The sequence below is a fragment of the Nanorana parkeri genome, unplaced genomic scaffold, assembly GCF_000935625.1.
Source record: "Nanorana parkeri isolate BGI_ZX_2015 unplaced genomic scaffold, ASM93562v1 scaffold574, whole genome shotgun sequence".
NCBI lineage: Eukaryota > Metazoa > Chordata > Amphibia > Anura > Dicroglossidae > Nanorana > Nanorana parkeri.
The window spans coordinates 553,992-575,664 of NW_017306842.1; the positions used below are offsets into that span (position 1 = coordinate 553,992).

The window sequence follows — 21,673 nt, forward strand, 5'->3', positions numbered from 1 at the left end:
GTTCAGATGCCAAATGTTTTGCATCTCATCATTAATAATAACTACTATATACTGTATGTAAAAGCCTCATCAATATAAAAGTGGTGAACATGAAAGCCCTGTTTGTAAAGATAACATAGTGATGCCTGACCAATGACACAACAAGAGGAAAATCATAGTCTTTGGCTTTGTAGTAGTTTTACTTGTGCTACTTTACTGAAACAAACTATACTTGTTCTATTTTCTACTCCACTGAAACAAAGTATACATATTCACTTTTATTAAACCACTGAAACAAAGTACATCTGTTGAGACTTGGTCCTAACTTTCATTTACTCAACATCTCACTTTTGATCACAGAGTGGCCATTACATTTGCTAAAGTGCAAAAGGTGATCGGGAGCCAACTTCATTAGAAAAGTGGGTACAAATGCAATTGAGCACCAGAAGCTTTAGGGTGCCCAGCGTGTTTCTAGGACATAACTATGGATGAGTGAACCTGCCAAAGTTTGGTTTAGAGCTGGTTTGGTAGCCTCAACATAAAGTCTCTAACCCGAAAAATAGCTCTGAACCCTGTTTTGTTTTCCTAGTCAAGGCCAAAAGGTAAAAGTAGCTGGGTACTGCCATGGGGGATATGAACCAAAGCAAATAAATAAATAATACCCTTCAGTAGGGAGAAGGTATTTTAATGTGACCTGAAAGGCAACATTAAAAATACACAAATCCTTTAAATAACATGCTTTAGGGATGACTTAAAGTTCCAGAGCAGTATAATCTACTATTTAAAATGTTTTTTTTTTTTTCAAACAGCAGCTGGGAATCTGTCATTTGACAGCAGTACTATTACTGCTGCTAAAAGACAGATACCTACTGGCTTGTGTTTGTCAGGAAACTGGGGATCTGTCATTAAGAGTTGGTAGCACTACTGCCTCTCAATGACAGATCCCCACTGGCTTTTTTGTAAATGATTGGGCCAGGGATCCTGGGTAACATTGACCAAATATGCTCATGACTGTATTTGGTCAATAAGGATATTCACCAGCACACCTAGGTATAGTGATAATCTTGTGCTTTATTCACATAAAGCAACAGGCATCACATGCATGTGTGGTTAATGAAATCACCCAAGATCCCTGGCTCAGTGTTTAAAGTCCAGAGGTGCCAGAGAGCTAGCATCTGCAATGGAAGTAGTGACAGCAGCATCACAGTAGTGGCAGGTCAACATTAGCAGGCATTGCTCATCATAACTAAAGTGGATTAACATGGTGTGAGTGTTTTTGTTTATTTTACTATTTTGCATAAATGAGTAACAAGAGGTACTATGTACACCATACGTATTCATATGGTGGTTGAATATCTTTGACTGTCCTTATTGTAAAGGGACCCTGATTCCTTTTAGGGCAGGGGTCTAAAACCTCCGGCCCTCCAGCTGTGGTGGAACTACAAATCCCATGAGGCATTGCAAGATTCTCACAGCCTCAGAAATGACTCCCGAAGAGAGATGCATCATGGGATTTGTAGTTTCACCACAGCTGGAGGGCCGAAGGTTTGCTACCACTGCTTTTAGGGGACAGGATGTGGGCATGAGTTTTTTTTCCCCTATCAACATGGAACAAAATACCCTCCCAATGTTGAAGGCATGTGGCTTGGTTCAGGAGGTGGGTCCACACTTGCTGCCCCCGCCTTTTCTTGGCCACCCACATTTCTTGCCTGGATAAGTTTGGTTTTAATTGTAAGGGGAACGCCACCCATTTTTTTTCTTTAACAGGACAGCACCTTTTTTGTAAACAATGTATACTTTCTCTTTAAGGCACAGGGTCCCCCTAAAAGTGAATAAAAGACACTTATTCAGGCATACTTCTCTGTGGGTGGTGGTCAGGAAAGGTGGGGGGGAGCAAGAGTGCATTCCTTCTCCTGAACCATAACATGCCACATGCCCATTGGGAGGATGCCTTAGAAGGTGGGGCAGCAAAGCCTCCCCTCCTTGCAAGGCACAATGGGCATAAGAGTCTCATTGCTATATTCCATTCTCCAAAAGAGATGTGAGGGTCTGGGGAGCGGGAGCTTATTGAAATCTGGAAGCTCCCTTTATAATAAGGGAATCCCTAGATATCTATCTTCTCAGGTAAATGAGTAAGGACTTACCCCTTGCTACACGTCCACAAAAATGTAAATAACAATAAAGTAAATAATAAACACCCACACTGTAGAAAAGTCCTTTATTAAAAAATATGAATCCCCCCAGTGTAAACCAAAAGTGACAATCATGTTGTCCAGTGATGTAGGTCAATGACAATCAAGATGGGCAACGTCTAACAATGTAGACCAATCACCTCGATTGATAACGCTGCCCCACTGCTAAGGCCATCACAAATGACAGCTCTCTGACACTGCTGTAATGTAAACACTGTGCTGGAAAACCTGGCATCATTGGCTAAATATTTGGTCAATGATGTCACCCAGAATCCTGGACAGCTTGTTTACAAATTCACACAGAAGCTGGCTGGGATCTGTCATTTAGATCCGCTAGTGATAACGCTCCCAAATTATGAATTTTTGGCTACATCAGCTGGATGTTCGGGCTGGCAGGAAAACTGGCCAGAACATTTTGAACATCTTACTACACAGATTTTTTTTAATGCATTGTATTGTTTGGAACTGGTCTATACACACCATCCTGCATTTAAAGCCCAACTCCAGACACAGGGTATTTTTACTTTTTTAAAAACCTTTCAATATTTGCTATGATTCGTTAAATTCATAATTGATTTTTTACTTACATAGCTCTTACTAAGCCCCATGAGCTGGTGCTGTAAAGTACAGAGGGAGCTGCACTTCTGACTCACTGCTTTATCAGACAAGTGTCTATAATAGACACCAGCCCTAGTGTTGTGCCTCTGCCACCTCCCTCTGTTGTGCCATTTAGAAAGCGCAGTGATGATGCCATGACTGAAGTTAATAAGGGAAAATAAGTGCAAACCTATAGCAGACTATTAAATATTTTACTGGCCTAGCTATATTAAATTACACAAAAATGAATTGCTAAAAATATTTGCTAATTATTAGGGCCTTCAAAGGTATTATAAATACTTTTTTGGCAAACGTATTAGAGGGAACAGCAAAACAAATGTTGTTTTTGTCTTTGTTTTTTCAACAAAACATGGTATATATGCTACACATCCATTATGTAGGATTTTTGTGATTATGTGAATAAAAAAGATGAATGGATATTATGCAGTATCTGAAAACATTTTCAAAAAGTAAAAGTTACATTAAAAAACTTAACTTCTAAAATGTAAAACGTTAGAGTGAAAAACACATACATTTTACTTTGATCTAATGTTCCACATGTATTTATTAGTTCCTTTAATGTGGTATAATATAAAAGAGAATAGAAAGTCACATGTCACATGTACAAAAGTCCAGATAACATCTTTGTTGATCTTTGAGGGCACTTGTCAAGCTGGAGTATGGCTAAATTTACACTTCACGACCTATGCAGCTGCATGCTGGAGGCAGTTCATTAACCTTACTGTGCTACATTCCGGTCCAAAGTACAGCACTTAGTAATAATCTGACACATCCACATTTCATTGTTTTAAAGCCCTGTAAAAATGTTGTTGTCTTCTTTTATACATCTCCGAGTATAAAATGTAATGTTAAAAATGTACGCAATGACAAACCAACAGATGTAGAGATTGGCCTACAGGCTGACCTTAGAGAACCTAATATCCAGCTAATAAAGCTAAAAGTACTAGCAACACAACAAAGTTTGTTTTTCTATTTTATGTAACATAATCCAGACAAGGAGATTTTTTTTTCTTCATCTATTCCTTTTTAGTGTATTTTGGCAGTGACATTTTATTTTGCTCTTCATGGTTGATAAATTGTAGATCTTTCTGCAAACCATTGTCACTTTGCAAATAAAATAAATTACTAAATTCATAAAAATTCATGCAGCAGCCCTTCTTTATTGGATGCTGAATTTGTCAGCTTACAATTCTTTTTTTATGTGTGTTGTATTTTGTTTTACACTATTTATAAACCTGTAAAAATTTAAGCTGAGCATACAAGACAAAATGTCTAAACAGAGGTTACTTTTAGAGAAAACTGCATGTCAAAGCAATCAGCACATCCAAATAAGTCATTACATCCAGCTGAACTTGTTTGTGAAATTTGACAATTTGACAATTTTCCTGTACAAAATAACTTTGGTTCCACCTCCAACTCCCTATTGGGATTTAGGGCTGGATTTGCTCTCTCTGCTGCCCCTAGCCTAGGTTCCTCAATTTTGCGCCCCTACCCGCCAACCCTCCCCCATGGAGAATAGCAGACCTACAGGCTGCATACAATGTCGCCGATATCTCTTGTACAAAACAAGCGGCGGCTTCCTCGCTGTACATTTTAGCTCTGCTTGCCAAAAGCAGGGCTAAATGTAGAAAACAACTGCCCGCCCGGGCATTAGAAGATTGCAATTCCTCACCCCTGCTGCCCCTCTACTCCCTGCTGCCCCGAGGCTGGACTTTGGTTGGCCTTGTGGGAAATCTGGCCCTGGCCATACTTCTTAAAAAAGGGCAAATAAAGATTTTTCAGGGATTTGCAGAGTACAGGACTAAATGTCACTTTTACACATAAATTTAGTTGCCTAAATATTTTCACATCTTTGTTTATAGATTTTACCCTATGCTGAGTTTCAAATGGTAAAGCTTTGAAATAGTAAATTCTAGAATGAGGATGCTGATGCTTGTATTTTTCTAAGTTGGTGGAGAGCATCCCTATGCAAGTGAGAAGTGTATGCAAACTAGAGGTTTAAAGCATAGTCCATTTTTTTAGAAAAAAAGCAAATAAATGTACACTTCATCGTAAAAGAAAAAATGTGCATTTATTATTTTTTTGCGTTTGAGCTAGTAACGCATAGCAGTGGATCATGGATGCAATGCTGTGGTTCCTGCAGATTCTTCTTCTCGTCCATGTCCATAACAAGGAGGAAGAATCAATGGACTACAAGTGTGGTGATGTCACTACACTTGTATTCCATTTAGAACCACAAGTACCTCAGCTGCGGTGTCTGATAGGACTTGTAGTTTTCCCATTCACAGAACCTGCCAAAGACGGAGACATGCACAGCCATGACAAATAAAAAAAAGAGCAGCAGCCTGGGAGAAGAAGAGGCCCGCGTTTTTATGTTATGCACCAGCAACATAAAACATGGTCTAAAAGGTAAACTTAGCCTTTAAGTTTATTGTAAGAAAGGTTTGCATTGGAGGGTCATAGGGCTGAGGTTAAATGGATGGTTGGAGTGAAGATTAATTGAAGAGGATTTAGGACTGGGGTTACAGCAAGGGTGAGTGTGAAGGACTCTAAGGGGTTGATTAACTAACCTTATAAACACGCCACAAACAAGTATACACCTCTGTAGTGTGTTCCCTCCCAGCATGATCTATTGGTGGAATCTAGACACGTTAGTAGTGTGTACACACCAAGCAGGTGTGTTGTGCATGAATTGCAAGGTGATGTTGTGTAAATTAGCTCTATGTTGTGTTGCTTGCGTTGATGAATGCAGGAATGTAAATGCATGAGCTAACCATTTTTGTCTAAACTGTGAAGCAGCATTATATATGCATCGTGTCCATGATTTTTCCATATGTGGCATTAGTGGAAATATGCTTTTAGAGACTTTTTGGTTGATAAATACGTTTTGCTGTGTGAAAATCACACGCACCTGGTGCGTGCGTGTGTTTAGGTTAGTAAATCACCCCCTAATAGTAGGATATCACTCCCAGTGTCAGTAGCTCCATGCCAAAAACTGGCAGCACCAAACCTATGGGGGTTAATCATTAATGTATCAACATATGTGTCAGTTTATTGGCAGAACCATCATTCATAAAATCATCTTATATCTTCACTTATTTGCCCACAGTTAACTAAAATTCCAATGAGGATCATGGGGTGTTGCACCTTGCACATCAACAGATGCAACAAAGTAAAATCACAAATTGAAGTCAATAGTTTTAATGCAGAACCGAACCCAAGTGGTAGAATCCGTTCTTGATCCATAAGCTGTTTAACAAAAGCAATGTGTGTCATCTGTTGTCCATCAGTTCAGTTTGTTCAAAAATACAGTTATGTAAAATATTGCAACTATATGAGTCACTCAAGGACCCATTTTAAGCTGTTATTAAGATATCCTGGTATAGAGGAGCATATTTGTGTCCCATTCCTAGACATATCAGTAATCATGCATGTTTGGTTTACTGAAATAAAAACAGTTTACAAAAAATAAATTTACATTTAACAAACAAAACCCTTGTAATCCTCATCGAATTCCTTAAAAAATCCCTGGAATATTACATCATAATTGTAAAAATAATTACACATATGTAGTCAGGGTGGTGGTGGTGTGGGGGGTGGGGGTTGGCAGGCTCAATTGGTAGTGGCAGCAGCAAGTCATGCATGAGACAGGGACACACGGTACCAGCCCACGTAGATCTGTCCTTTTTTTCAGCAAGGCATTAAACAGTTCAGGGCTGCAAGGCTTTGTACAAATAATCCATAGCATACATCTACTTGTTTAAGGCACTAACTAAACTTCTGTCAGTTCCTGACTATTAGGGTGAACCCTAATGGGTACCTCCAAAACAAACAATCAGAAAATGTAACTGTTTAGTGTTCTGTCAAGAGTTGGCCTTTTCACCCAGCAGCAGACTCTCAGCAGAGAGGGAGTGATAGAGCCTCTTGAGTCAGCTCAGGTATAAAAAAGGCCTATTGACAGATAATTAGTGAGGTTTGGCTAACCGGTAAAATTAATCTGGGACTGGAGGCTTTATTCCACCCAAAGCTCAGCAAAGCCTTCAGACATTCAGGTCCCAGACAAGAACTTATTTGGATCTGATAAAACAATAAACTGTGTTACCTACATAGCAGGCACAAACCTTGTGCATGTGAGAAACCTAGGTGATGCCTATTGTGCCATCCAGTGTCTTACAACAGCTATTAGAAGTATATTTGAAAATCTGCAAAGTTTTTGTCAGAATAGCAGAAGAGGTCATTATTATTTAAGTGGGTGTTCTGTGCAACATAAGAAGGGTAATAATTCTTTATGTCCCTCATATATGACATGCATTCCAGATTATCAAGACCATACCAGTAATGGAGCATAGAGAGGACATTGAAAAGTCAACCACTTTTAATAAATTCATCAAAAGCAGTATGATTTTAATTATCTTTGATCTGACACTATTGCTCTCAAAAGCCTTTTTTACACTCTATAATGCATGTTGTTCATAAATGTGGTAGATAATTTGCTCAAGCACACAAGTTTAGAACAACGTATTTACTTCATTACCTATTTAATTAGTTTACATATTTAAAACACACACAAATTTCCATATTTAACCATATGTGTTGACTAGCAATGAATAAATCTGATAAAATATAAGCATTCATGGATAAGTTTATACAGTATAGGAGAATAAAGAAAGAGAGAGGGAAAGTAAACATAAACATGTATGTAATATCAAGAAATTAATCATGGATCAGGCAACCTTTTGCCTGCAGAACAGCGTAATTCCTTTGAGGAATGTCATCATACAAATCCTGTTAGGTATGTAGTGGAATTTGGCACCCTTCTTCATGAAATACAGCCTCTATCTCTTTCTGAGATGAAGCAGTGGGAATCTGCTTAACCCTATCTGTTCCAGATCTTAGCATAACAGTTTAATAATATTTAAATCTGGAGATTTAATGGGGCTCTGGAAGTTATTTCCTTCATTAAAGTGTTCACAAAACCATTAAAGTTTTTTTGGCAGTGGGTATGTAAGCACGATTGTCCTAGAATATAGAACATTGTGCGAGAACAGACTTGATACTATAGGCATCTGGTCTTGGTCCTCATAGTTGTAGTCATTACAATACTATGCAGAGCGAACATCAGGACTAATAACTCCCAAGAGATTTCGGTTCATATTTCTACAGATCCCCCACCATGTTTAGCAGCTGGCAACAGACATTGTGGCTTAAAGAGATTCTTTCTTATTCTCCTAATATAAACCTACTGCTCAGGGGTCTAACATTTTTCTCCTTACACGTGGTTAGGCATCTGTGCATTGGCTTGAATAGAAGTGATTCCTAATGGCAGCCCAGCCATACATTCTAGGTTCCCCACCCATATGCAAATGTTTTTTTGACACTGCATCACAAGTGCTTATTCAATCATAACATCATTTTGGATGCTGTATTTTTGTAACCTGTCCTGACAATTTATTAAAGACTCCAAGACAGCTTTTTGTTGACAAACTTTAATTTCCAAGCAGATTTCCTCTTTGTTGATGGCAATGAACCTGATATGACCTGCCTCTGCAGTTGTTTTTCGAATTGTGATCTGGATACATTAACCCATTTTTAAATGGTATATTCATGTTTTTTCTATCAGTGTTCATACTTTATTTATTTTAATGCACACTAATGTATTTATTGTTTTGCTATTGTATTTACGAGATACATTTTTAATACAGCTTAGGTCTAAAACATGCAGTAGTTCTGTAAATTGTACAATGCTTGCTGTGCAATACATGCTTTTTTATTTTTGTTGTTGATCTGTGATCAAAGCAGCTCTGTCATTCCAGAGAAACAGCTTGAATTTAGCATGCCTTGCCAGGAGAACAGGACAGCTGAACACACCCGGGAATAGCACCGGGTGGGCAACATTGCCTTCGTACCAACAAGCTGTTCAGGGAAGGAGTTCATATCGTTTAACACAATTCTGAAATGTTACCATGATTAATAGCAATCCATCAACATGCTTATATTGCAGCAAGGCATAGGATTCTTTCCACAAGTGACATCATGATTGGCTAAAGGCGAGTCATAAAACAGACCATGGAAGGGCAATTTTGGGGCACTGCATTTGATTTAAGTTATGAAAAGAAATGTGTCAAGAACAAAGAAATAATAATGAACACTTTCAGCACTTATTAGCTCAAAATTGTTCCAGTACAGATGTAGACCTTGATAAGGAATGGATGAAATTTGACAGCTAACCTCTGGGCACACAATTAAAATGAATTGATTCTCTCTACAGAATACACAATGTACTTTTCATGGGTCTTACATTTTCAGAAACATTGGAGGTCAAAGGTAAAATTAGTTAATCACTATGGAGACTGATCAGGCCCCAGGTACCAAAGCTCCACTGTATCTGAGTTACAGATCAAGTTAGAGTAGAATTTCAAATACTTTCACACAAATTAAAACATCTACTCCTTTAAAGATCAATAGGCTCCCGTTTGGAGCTTAGCTAAAGGATAAGAGGGCTATTAATTCACATTAATGACAGATGCACTTCCACTGTTTGAAATATTACCTCAAGCCATATATTTAGGGAACTGATCCATCAAGACATCGATTGCACTTTGTAAGTAATACAACTTACAGAGAATAAGGACCAATGCAAATACTAGTTCTGATACTTTTATACATATTGTAGAAAACATATGGCTCACATATAACCAGAAATTAAGATATCTTTGTATTTAATTTCCTGACATACTATACCAACTGGTTAAAATAACATGCCTCAATGCTTTTTATCCTGTGAACATGTTTTTGTCAGAAGCTCAAACCTTAGACCACCAGTTTAGTTGTTTTGACTGCTAACAGCTTGTTGAAATGTTGGGAGTTAAGGATGTGACACTGATGGGGATTATCTAAGGAAGAAGGGCCGTGCATTGGCATCCATGACATGTCCACTTTGGATTATATACTTCCCATTTACAAGACATAATGAACAGCTGGCTTTTAGCTCAAATAATGTGGAAGAGCACTATTGATGCATTCATATTTAAATTTCAAACTGAATATTTACGTTGATGGCATTAGTAACAGTAGTGGCTGCTAGCATTTCAATGTTCAAAGCACTGCTAAAATACTCAAAAGGAAAATAAACCACTAGAGTCTCATGGCAAAAGATGTGGCATTAATAGACTTGCTCTACATGTGCTCATCAACAACCATTTTGTTAAAGCTGGAATTTGTTGTACAGATTAATTTCATACTTATATACTTGGATATCCATAGAAATAGAGGGTGATCAACCTAACTGCTCTAATTACAAATGGTGCTTTGAATAACTACCAATCATTTAATTAATAGTAAATGGAAAGGAGTGAAGAAGAGTGGTGCCAAATGCTGTTCATCTTTGGGGAGTGGGAACAATTACACATGCTGTATTGTAACCAGGCTCATTTATATTGACTCAGTATAGTTGGTTAGAAGTCAAGTGTCTGCTCCAAAAGACAAGTGATTGTTACTCAGTGACACTGAAAAAAACCAGTCAGATTGGACAGCTTTCAACTTCCGTGGGCTGCTTTAACACTCCCGGTAATATACTGCTCAACTTTTCTGTCAGCTTTAAAAAAATGCCTGTTCAAAGAGTTCTATTGTTCTGACTATACTATTAATTTATACACTGTCTGCAGGCAATTTACAAGCTGTAAAACGTGTCTTGACAAGGAACAGCATCATTTATGTATTAGGGAATGAGGTTACAATCTGTGTATCATGAAGATATTATTATTATCATTATTATTCTAATTACGTGTATAAATGGCAGCAGTGCACACTCAAGATTTGTAGATAGCATCACTTGTTCCCTTGGGATTTGGGTACAGCTATTACCCCTGCAACCCCTGTCCCTGTTATTACCCTGCAGCTACTTTCCCTTGCTCCAGAACTCATAATAAAAATGCTATATTTTGCTTGGATTTGTCACATAGGTAAAGAAACTCTTATCCATCAAAATGAATCTTGATTTATAAAGAATAGCACTGCTAAAACCTTTCCATTGGCAGGCTATTATAGCTAGAAAGGGGTGAGAGGATTCAAAAAAAAAAAGAAAAATCCCAGAATGTACTGAGTGTATACTGTATATCAGGATTTTTGCAGTACTGACAGAATGCCTCTATCCTAGTATCTCATGTAAGACTTGCTAAACATTTCTTCGGTCATCACCTGCTTTCACTTGTGAATTCCCACATCTGTCACACAGTGCCTCACACAAATTCCTTGCTATGTTACACATGTCTGCAGACCTCACAGTCCCTGCTACATATCTGTTCCAAACAGAGAACAGCTACAGTAAGTCTGAATGGGAAAAAAGGCAGCATAAAAAGATGAAAGAATAAAAAAGACTATGTAGAAGAGAAAGAGGAACAATGGTTGAGTAACCCCGAATAGAAAAATAAAATATTTATGGAGGTTGCAGCATGTGCCCACTAACTGCATTTTATTTGAAGTATACAGCAGGTTTGGTGTTAGCTATATCATGTGTGCTCAAGAAACATGATATGTGCATTGACTTACTTTTAATATTGCAGCAAGCATAGCTCTAGTTACTCAGGACTTTGAATCCTGAAGGTATTAGTGCTAAGAGCTATAGTACGGTCAAACTATATTAGAACGACAAAGAATATTTTATTGCTCCCAGAAAATCAGATTAGCAGAAAAGGAACTAATTGTAAGAGCTCAACACCATAACACCCATACCAAAAATTATTTCACACTTTAATTCTCAATCCACAAATGCCCTCTCCCTGAACTAACTGTAAGACTTTCCCACAGATGTAACATGTTAGGAAGTAAAACCTCAACTCCAGTGTTCAGTTTTCTTCTGATTTATGTCAGGCATCAATTTGAACTGAGTCAGGAGATTTACAACATAGGAATCTGAAAACTGACCCTGAGTACCCAATTGCATTCTTTGATGGCGGCATTTAGCAATAATATCACACTCACATAACGAAACAGATCCTTCCAACACACGTCCTTTTACTGTGATCTCATCCCTGTGCTAATATTTAAGCTATTCCTTTTATACATATTTATCACCAGTGACTGGGACTTTCCTGTTTAGTCTGATGTCTAAACTTCTCAATGCCTTTTCAAAACAAAAATATTCATTAGAAAAATAAATCTAGTAAATGTTGGAATAAAGTGTACCTGTTCCAATAAACATTACATCATACTGGCCATCTTCTGCTTCCACACGGTCAACCACTATCTGGGAAAACTGATAATCAACTTCTGTTTTAATTATAATAGGACGGTTGTTGATGGGAAATATGGGGTTGTACATAGCTGGATGGCTTCGAGCAAATGTAATAACTTCATCTGGGAGATCTTTTGTTGAATCAAAGCCTCCAAAAGTCTTGCTTGGACACTGAAAATAAACAACAAATGGTATGCATCAGCACTTTAGTATTTAGAAAAAATATACTGTTTTGGAAGGAAAAAAAGCCATGTGTACATACTGTATATTTATTCATTAAAGAATGTGGTAGGTTCTCATGTTGAGAAGCCCACACAGGTTTAACTTCCTCACATGCACAGGCTTGGCAATTAGCCACTTAGGCACAAGCACTGTACCTTAGGAGGAGATACATGCTCCTTTATAACCTAAAAAAACCCAGGTATTTACTAGTACCCAACAGAGCAATGGAGCAGTGGGAGAGAACAGAGAAGATGAGCATCCACTGGGGTTAGTAGTGGTGCTGGGGGTACTCTTCATAAAAGGAACGGGAAAAAGTGACAGATTATCTTTAAGTGATCATGTGATTGTCTTTATTGTTTAAACAGTGCCAAAATAATTGAATGTTGTAAAAAATCATATAATAAAATCACCCAATTACTTTTTTGCTCCAGGTTGTGCTTTCCATGCATATACGGGAGGTCTTGCCACCCAATACATTAGAAAATATGGTAATCTACTTGATACCATAACAGCCAATTTAATAGACTGCAATAAAGTGATAACAGTAAAGTGTGTGCACTCATTTGGTGAGTTATTTGAATAATGTATATTTTTAAACATGCTTTCAGATACAGAAGCTGAATTTGTTTCTCTCTCCTGGGCAGTATTCCTCCTATTACTGAGAGCTTGCTCCAGAGTTGTACAGCCCTACCCTGAACATTTTTTTTAATTTGTAAAAAATAGAGAAAGGTTGAAATGTTTGCCTATGGTGTCCCGCTTTTGGAAACATTTTCCTTTTCAATACAGTCCCTATATAGTTTGTGAGCAGCCTTTGACCCCTCATCAACCAATTTCATCTGCTATTACCTGATCAGTCTAGCACCCTCTAAGATGTCTATAAGGAATACACTTGACAGAGATGCTAACTTTAATCCCCTCTTTCCAAAATGAAACACATATGTTTTCATTGGAATTGGGATTTACGTTTCTTCTCCTGTCTTCAAGATGACAGGCAGGAGATCCTGAATATTTTATTTAGAAAATTTGGGGTGGCAGGATCTGTTTGTGTATTAAAATATTGGTTCCAAATAAAAGTGGTATCTGACCACATTTATAAAGGGCTTATCTTAAAACTGACCAACTTTTTGGAAACCGTTAATTTTAATTTCTTTATTATTAGGCTTCATAATATAATGATTCTTTAAATATTTATAAAACTTGTGCATCAATTAAAATTAACTAGCTGCATTCAGTATTTTTACAGTTAATAAAGAGTAATATTATTGGGGATCAGATGCCAGGTAACAAAGAGGTAGACAGCATTACACAGTATATTGTAAAAAAAACAAACATTTATATAATTTACAACCAAAAACATTTTTTTCCATTCCTGACATATGATTCTGATGAATCTTGCTAAAAAGTATTTGATTTCTACTTAAATAGAGCAGCACTTCACTTTTTCACTGAAATCACATTACAGAATTTAACTGCTCACATGTACAAAGCCACTTTATGTGCTGCATAAATTAATCATAGCACATTTTGAAGCGGAGCTTCTATAAAACACAAATTTAAACTAGAAGTGTAGATTTCATTAGAAAATACAATAGGGAAAAAATCAATCATCTTTGTCTTAACCTTGACCTAAGTATTATTAATATTTAAATAGTAATGGAATAAAAATCAATAATGTTACAAACAAGCTGGCATCGCTATCTGTTGGAAAGATTATCAAGCTTATATTGTATATGCATAAGTCAGGTGCAAAAGAGCACTCTTTTCCTTAACATATTGTTGATATTTATTAAAGGCAACCTCCAGGCAGCTATAAAAAAACACCAAGTAATCTAGCTTTGTCTTCATATAATAAATTAATAAAAACATTTATATAGAACTAGTAAAGAAATCTGTCTTGATATTAGTCCCACTTTATAATTTCTTGCAAAGCATTGCCAGGAGCGTAAGGGTAACATTCTGAGCCAATCATCGTTTTATTATGTACAGGGAACCGGCAAGAAGGGCCAGGAAAATTAAGTTATACATAGTTTGCTGCTGCTCCTTCATTGTCCATCACAATTTTAGGGGAGCTGTATTGCTTAACTGCAATGTAGTCTGCACATAGCTCTAGGACTTGACTCCACAGTTTAACAGGGGTAACTGGTTAACAAGACTGGCTGAACAGATTTACAAACCTTTTGATAGGTAAAAACAGTTTATGCATATTTATTTTAACTGTGAATTTAGCTGCTTGTCTGGAGTTCAGCTGCAATACTTTTGTGCTTCATTAAATATACAGCTGAACCTATTACCCCCGTTAACTGTCAACGCTTTTGATAAAAACCAAACTTTCACAAAATAAGGAAGTAGTTACACAGCAAAAGTACCATAACTCCTTCTTTTAGATTCTGTATGATTGCATGCTACAGTATTTGTTCTATTTCCCCCACCATTAAATATAGAGCCAATTGTTTTCGCTTTAATTCTGGATTATTCAACTAGGTATTGTAAAGAGAAAAGCTAAACTGAAGAAATCCATATCCCTTAAAGGGAGTTCTGTTAATTTTTTTATTTTATATGTTAGGTTGCTGCACTTTGATACTTTCTCTCATGTAAAAAGTATCTGGTGGCCTTAAAAACATAAGACCTATTTGTGAAAGCTTCTTTGAGCAATGTCAATTTATTGGCTTTTATAAGCTCTCCAACAGAATTACTAACTACTTTGTATTTCTGAGTAGCTTATATCAATGTTGACTGGCTTCTGGCCATGTAGTCAAATTAAAGCAGATACAACAGAAAGCTGCCGACTCAGAAACAGAAGAATTGTATGCAATGAATAAAACAAAGCTGGGTTGTAACTCATAACATATTTTTTTCTTCCAAAATATATGCATTTTTAGCTAAAGAATAAACCCAATGTAGAAAAAACATTTGCAATACAGGTGACACTGTAGGTAACAGCCTCACCTATAAATGTGAGCCTGTTTAATACATATTTTTTTATAATACAACAATATTAATGCATATTTTAAGTAAGTTTTATTAAACTTACAGTTCCTGGCCTAGGGTATGGAACTCGACCTTGATACGGCACCCATTGATAGTTTGGACCATCTCTGTGAGCATATGGACCCAGGAATACTCGTCGTACATCCGACAAGCTGTACAGACATACAGCTGACCCCTTGAATACATTACTACAAATATAGAAAAATAATTTTGTTTTTCTCCTTAAAAAGATGGAATTAACACAGATTCACTTTATCTACTGTTACTTGTATGCATTAGAATAAAGATAGAAAAGAAACACAACTATACTGGATGTTCATAATAATATAATTAAACTTGCATGAACTTTGAATATGCAACAGGATGCTTTCACCATAATTGAAAACTTATTGGCAAATTTAAAGAGAACTAAATGCTTGGAAATGACATATTTAGAAGATAACTTAGGCTGTGCAGGCTATAACATCACCTTTGTATCTCTTTTTACCATTGTAAAGTACAGCTAGTCCTGATGCCAGACACCAATACACAGACTTCCTTTACAAGTTGTAAAGGACCAGGCTCAGAAGAAAAGGATAATGAGATGGAAAAATGCTTGTCACAGGACTATAGAATGGTTGGGTGCAAGGATGAGAGCAGGAAGGTAAGATAAGCAATATTGCCACACCCACCTCACCTTGATTCCTCCCATTATGGTAGCCATTTAATCATCTGAATGTGAAATAAATCAAGTAAGCTTGGTGTAATTACCTTGATGTTGTAAAAACAGCATACACTACTGGATTCTTAGGATCTTTGGAATTCATTAAATACACATCCTCTATAATAGAAAAATAGTTGGATATTATAAATATGTCAACATCCAAAAAGGTTTACTCCCTTCTACATTGTAGGATAACAGTGCACTTTTATCTTGTAGTGTACTCTTATGAGTAATTCACTCTGGCTTTTAAAAATCATCCTTATTGTATCTTAAAGATAATCTAAAGTGTTTTTTATACAGATATTTTATTATTATCATCAAGACTAAAGAAATAAAAAAGTGTACATTGTGTTTGCCCAGGTAAATATAAACACTGCATACGAATATCTCATATTATTACTTGTAAAGAGCAGGTAGTAATGCTCAGCAATACTGTTTTACATAGAGGTGTTCTACTTATATGCTGTTAATAAACGGAATATCCTGTATCATTTGATCTATTGTGATTCACATCTATTTCTCACACACTGAATGAAGTCAGAGGAGGCATATCCCTTATTTCTCTGCTTGCCCATAGTGACCTGTATGTTTTTTTTTTTTTAAGTGCTGGTTATTCCTTATTAAAAGTGTATATTTGTTCCAAAAAGATTTGTATAAGTAATGAAAAAGAATCCAATAAAAAAATAAACTTTTAATCTTCAAAATGAGAAAAGAAATTAAAAATGAAATTGACCAAAAAGCCATTATAGATTAACTAACGGCAGATAAGTAAATATTTAATGTATATTACTACTTGGAAAACATTAAAACGTTTCCTAATCCTTTTTCTACTTTGGAAAATGTATATTTAATATATTAATAAAACCCTTGCATGCATGAACTCTAACAATAGTGGATCACTATTATGAAGTTAAAAAGGGAAGCTTTTTGGACAAATTAATACAATTGTACAAATTTGCAGCTTACAAAAGGAAACTTCTGTTACCTTTCCAGCACTCTTTTGACATCTGATCAAGACACCCCAAAAATCCTTATATGACCATCAACTTTCTGAGAGATGATAGTTTTGCAGGGCTAACAATGCTTTCTCCATCCCTTCCATCCCTTTGTGGCAGGATGTGGGCACCACAGTTGGCTGCTCAGACACCTAATGCTGAATTGTGGGAGATAAAGGGAAGTGCCACTTGTTGCCCTACACTGAGAAGCATCCGGTATTTTGCTGGGTCTATTCTAAAGGATAGGACAGTACAGAAACATTAGAAAAGTAAAACTGGACACATTATTATGACCCATGTGACCACATTATTGCCTTATGTTTCTAAGTTGCGAGTCAGAAAGAAACATTTCAAATCAAAATGCTTATGAGTTTTAACAAAAAAAATCCCCAAAGTGCTTTTGTGTACCGATGAAGGGGTACATTTTTAACAAGTCTGCACATACATTAAAAATGATAGCATATATATTACCATGCCATTTAAACATCAGCATACAGCAAATTCTGGTTTGCTTGAAATGGAATACTACAATTACACACTCATCAATCAATGCATGTACAAAACACATCGAGGCAGTGTACTAGTTGGTATACTTACGCAATTCATCAAAATGTGTATCAATTCCATTGGGACCGGGTACAGAACAAATTAACCTTGCCTTCAGGAATGTGGTCCATTTGTTAACCAGACTTCTGTGCCCGCCAAAGTCATTCTGTCAACAATTAGATAGGATTAGACTGGTTCAAGTGTGTATGCATTATTAATACAATACAGTTAGCTAACAAGCTACCATACAGCTAAGCCTTTAGTCATTACAATTTATTTAACAAAGTGTCAAAATAAAATGTGTTGCCTATAGCATTTAGATCATGTTAGCAACTCTAGACATCAAGTAAAATCAATCTGTTTAGACAAAACAGCATCCCTTTTGTCACACGACTCAGTGCTGTGTAAGTACCTTCTATGTCCATCTGAGAAAAAGAAAGGAGCCTACACAACAGTCTAAATCAAGAATACCTGCTTTGCACATTCATGCAGTGCAAATTAATGGCATTTCCAGCAAAGCAGATTAGTAGTACAGTAAATAAAAAAATTAAAGTACTACAGCTATGCCTGGAAGAAAAATTGAATCACTGGTTAGTTAGACTATGGTTCCTGTATATATTTCAAGGCTAAACCTTTCTCATCACCCAATACTATTGAAAACAAATTCAATAGAGCCCGTTAATGCATTGTTGCTATGGGGAAATAGCCTTTTTTTATAGTCACTTGACAAAAATTCCTGTATGACTGATAATATTTCTCACTGATCCCCTAAACTAAAGCTTACAATCTGTTGCAATTTGACTCAGAATGTAACCATTTCAATATGGAAATGCATAAAACATGTTCCTCAGGTCATAGCAGAGTTCCACAATGTAAGGTTTAATCTTGGAAACAAATTACATTGCTGTGCAATGTTGTTAGCGTGTTTAGTCTCTGGGGTACAAAAAATCATTTTGTTGCACATTTGGAAAGGATTTCAAAATGTGTTGGTCATATGGATTTGTGTTTTTTGTCATCACAGCACACACCATTGAGGACTTCTTGATGAATAACATATTCAAATGCCATTGGGCATAAGGATACATATGTATTTTTCTCCAAAACACTTTGAACATCTGGCACTCAATCCCTTATTAAAAAGTAATACAAAGTATTTTTATAAGAAAAGTGCAAACATAGTTGACAGAAATCTGTTGCCAAATAATTGTTACTCTTCAAACTATAAAAAGTATATGCCTTCCTCAGACAGAAACACAGAAGTGCAGTGTGTTTTGTTTCTATCCTGATGAGAGTTCATTATGCAACCTCTGAATAATGAGCACAAGAAAAATCACTTATTGCTAGTATAAGACATTCTGATAAGAGTCATATGAGACTTTTAGGGGCAAGGTGTGCTGTATATGATACTTGTTTATTCTTTGAATTAACAGTTCATTTTTTGAGCAATCTTTTGAGAGGTTATTTCCCTTCTTAATGTACAGTAGTCAATGGTTTTGTTACATCTGCAAAAAATTTTTTTGTCTACAATCACCTTACCTAGTAGGTGCAAGGCCAAAAACAAAATAAATCTTTGGATGGAACCTTATTAAATAGTTGACTAAAGATTATTTTTTTAATACATGTGTTTTCTCTTGGATATGATGCCTTTACTAGCTAAGTTAAGGTTCAACATGAGTGTTTCCAGAATTAAATTTGGGGCATACGTCACACTAGGCCAATTTAAGGGTCTTTGTCAATGGCAACAGTTTGAGACACTAATGAGATAATTTACTGACAAGTGCATTTGACCTGCAATTAACTTCCATCTGACATGCTTCAAGCAGATTTTGCATTCCCATGGACCACCAATCCTTCCAAACACATTTTCCTTCATGTTTAAATCTATCTATGAACAACATTTCACACCAAAGTCTCCTGAAGAATCATAGAATAGGAAATAAGCAGGGTTATTAAAGGGGCATTCCACTACGTGTGGTGCCTGGCAGGGTATTGCATGTTCCAGCTCCTTTTGCTGCATTCTTTGTAATACAAAATAAATGAAATAATAAAAACAGGTAGGGCATAGAATCACTGAGCAATAAAACAAACGGTCAAAAAGTTTTATCCTCTAGCATCTAACAAAATTTTAAATATCAGTTTTGGATTGACTGACCCTTTAAAATAAGGCAGCACAAAGCACAGCCACAATTTCCAAAGAGCAGTCTGGATTCAATAAACTGACTACAGAATTCTGCACCGTGCAAGATTGTATTGAATATGCTGTATCTGTACCAGTATGTATAGCAAATTAACGTGAAATTTTAAGAAAGAAAATCTCAACAGCAGCCTCCATATTAGAGTACAGGTTTCCTTTCATAAACTGAAAGTAAAAGCAATAGCAAAAGCATCCAGGTGCCTGCAGTTAACACCATTCTCTTTTTAGAGCACCCTGAAACCTGGGGCATTTTTTTCATGCAGAAATCACCATCAGCTAGGAAGTCAGAAGTATAGCCTGCCCCCCTCCCCCCCTGTGTTCTGTTGCTGGCTCATCTGTTGATAGTGCACCTTCCTAAAAAAACAGCAAATGTCGGGGGGACAAGCCTCATGTTACAAAATACCAATAATCATGTAACAAAACACCCTAGTTTGGAGACTTTTGGGGCATGCTAAAAAAAGAAGCTGAAGTTGCCTGAGAATGCCTGCCATTGCATTCAACTACTTGTAGTAAGTAGGGATGAGCCGAACACCCCCCTGTTCGGTTGGTATTCGAACATTAGAACAGCCGAAATGTTCGAATACGAACTCAAACTCAATGCAAGTGTATGGGGGTCGAATGTTCGACCCTCATACAGTTGCCGGTACATGTGATAAATATTGTGTACTGCCCCCTTACCTGCGCTGCTGTAACGGCCTCCGGTCCCCTGGTCTCCTGGTCCGTCCGCTCGCTGTCCCGGCGGTCCGTCGGCTTCTCTTCTTCGGTCCAGCCGCGGCTCCTCTGCCCCGCCCCCCTGCCTCCACTTCGTCTGCAGGCTGGGAGCCATACCCAGCCTGCTATATGATATTGTAAAATGCAATAGCCAATAGCAAGCTGGCTACTGCACCCGCCCACATGGGGGGACCTGATAGAGAACTTTCTCCTTCAGGCCCCTCCTCCGCTGAGCCCTGATTGGGCAAAGTCTTGCACCTGACCTGTGGTCAGGTGCAAGACTTTAACAAATCAGAGCTTTAGTGGGCATTTTGTATTATGGAATGTGCGCGGTCGAACAGACCGCGAACATCTCATAAAGTTCGGCGCTCGGCGAGCACTCGAACTGCTGATGTTCGATTCGAACTCATGTTCGAATCGAACACTCAGCCCATCCTTAGTAGTAAGTAACTATATTTTTACATTTGTCAATTCTACTCTAGGACTCTACAAGCAAATAAGCACAAACTATATAATCTGAGAAATAGCACCAACAGCAATGCAAAATCATTGTTAAATATAATGCCAACAGAGGTGTGCATCCCCCTCAGTGATTTGATTTCATGCCCATGCAAACAGAATAAATACTGACTCCTACTGCTGTACTTTACATACAGCAAGTAAATCAATTTCTTATCAATGTATTACATAATTCTAAAAAAATATATTAAACGGAAGTGTTTTTCGGTAGGGCAGATTTTTATCAGTTTTACTTGTTTATCATAGGAAACCAAGGTTACATGTTAAATATTGAAAATGGCAAGGCAATTAGAACAACATTTCATTTTGCTTTTCTTGCTAAATGTGTATTAGAGATTTGTTTTTCATGTAATATTTTCTCAGCATTTGCATCAATTTGATTATGATTATCAAATTACCAATACACAGTACTTGCTACTGAAAAAATAATACTGTAGATAAGGAATCAACCACTCATAGTTTTAGAAATTCTTACTTGTGAGAAGGTTGTTCTAGGATGACTTTGGCTAGTGTTAAAATATTTCAAAGGTAACAGGACGTTAAAAGCTCCGGGACTCAAGGCTAGAAATATTTATAGTACAGAGAAGGCCGTAAGCAGAGAACAAAAGGTGAGCAAGGAATGATATTTGTGATCTCAAGTTCATCAAAGTAACCTGCTTTACCTTTCATATAATTGAAAAGCAGAAATGAAAGCAAAATTAAAGTGATAAACTTTAGAGCAAAAAAACTGAAATGCCTAAAAACACTGCCATAGTACAAGCTTATAATTATATA

The 21,673-nt window shown here is 36.8% G+C and overlaps 1 protein-coding gene across 3 annotated transcripts in view; it reads right to left on the reverse strand.

Annotated features, from left to right (window-relative positions):
- The window catches only part of SEMA3A (semaphorin 3A), a 215,972-nt gene that overhangs the window by 43,858 nt on the left and 150,441 nt on the right, over positions 1 to 21,673 (reverse strand). For all 3 annotated transcript variants that reach the window (XM_018562368.1, XM_018562367.1, XM_018562366.1), the window contains exons 8-11: positions 17,527 to 17,641; positions 15,982 to 16,051; positions 15,275 to 15,419; positions 11,973 to 12,192 (exon numbers count right to left, since the gene is read on the reverse strand). In XM_018562368.1, the coding sequence (XP_018417870.1) occupies positions 11,973 to 12,192; positions 15,275 to 15,419; positions 15,982 to 16,051; positions 17,527 to 17,641 (550 nt within the window). The remainder of the gene's footprint in view (positions 1 to 11,972; positions 12,193 to 15,274; positions 15,420 to 15,981; positions 16,052 to 17,526; positions 17,642 to 21,673) is intronic.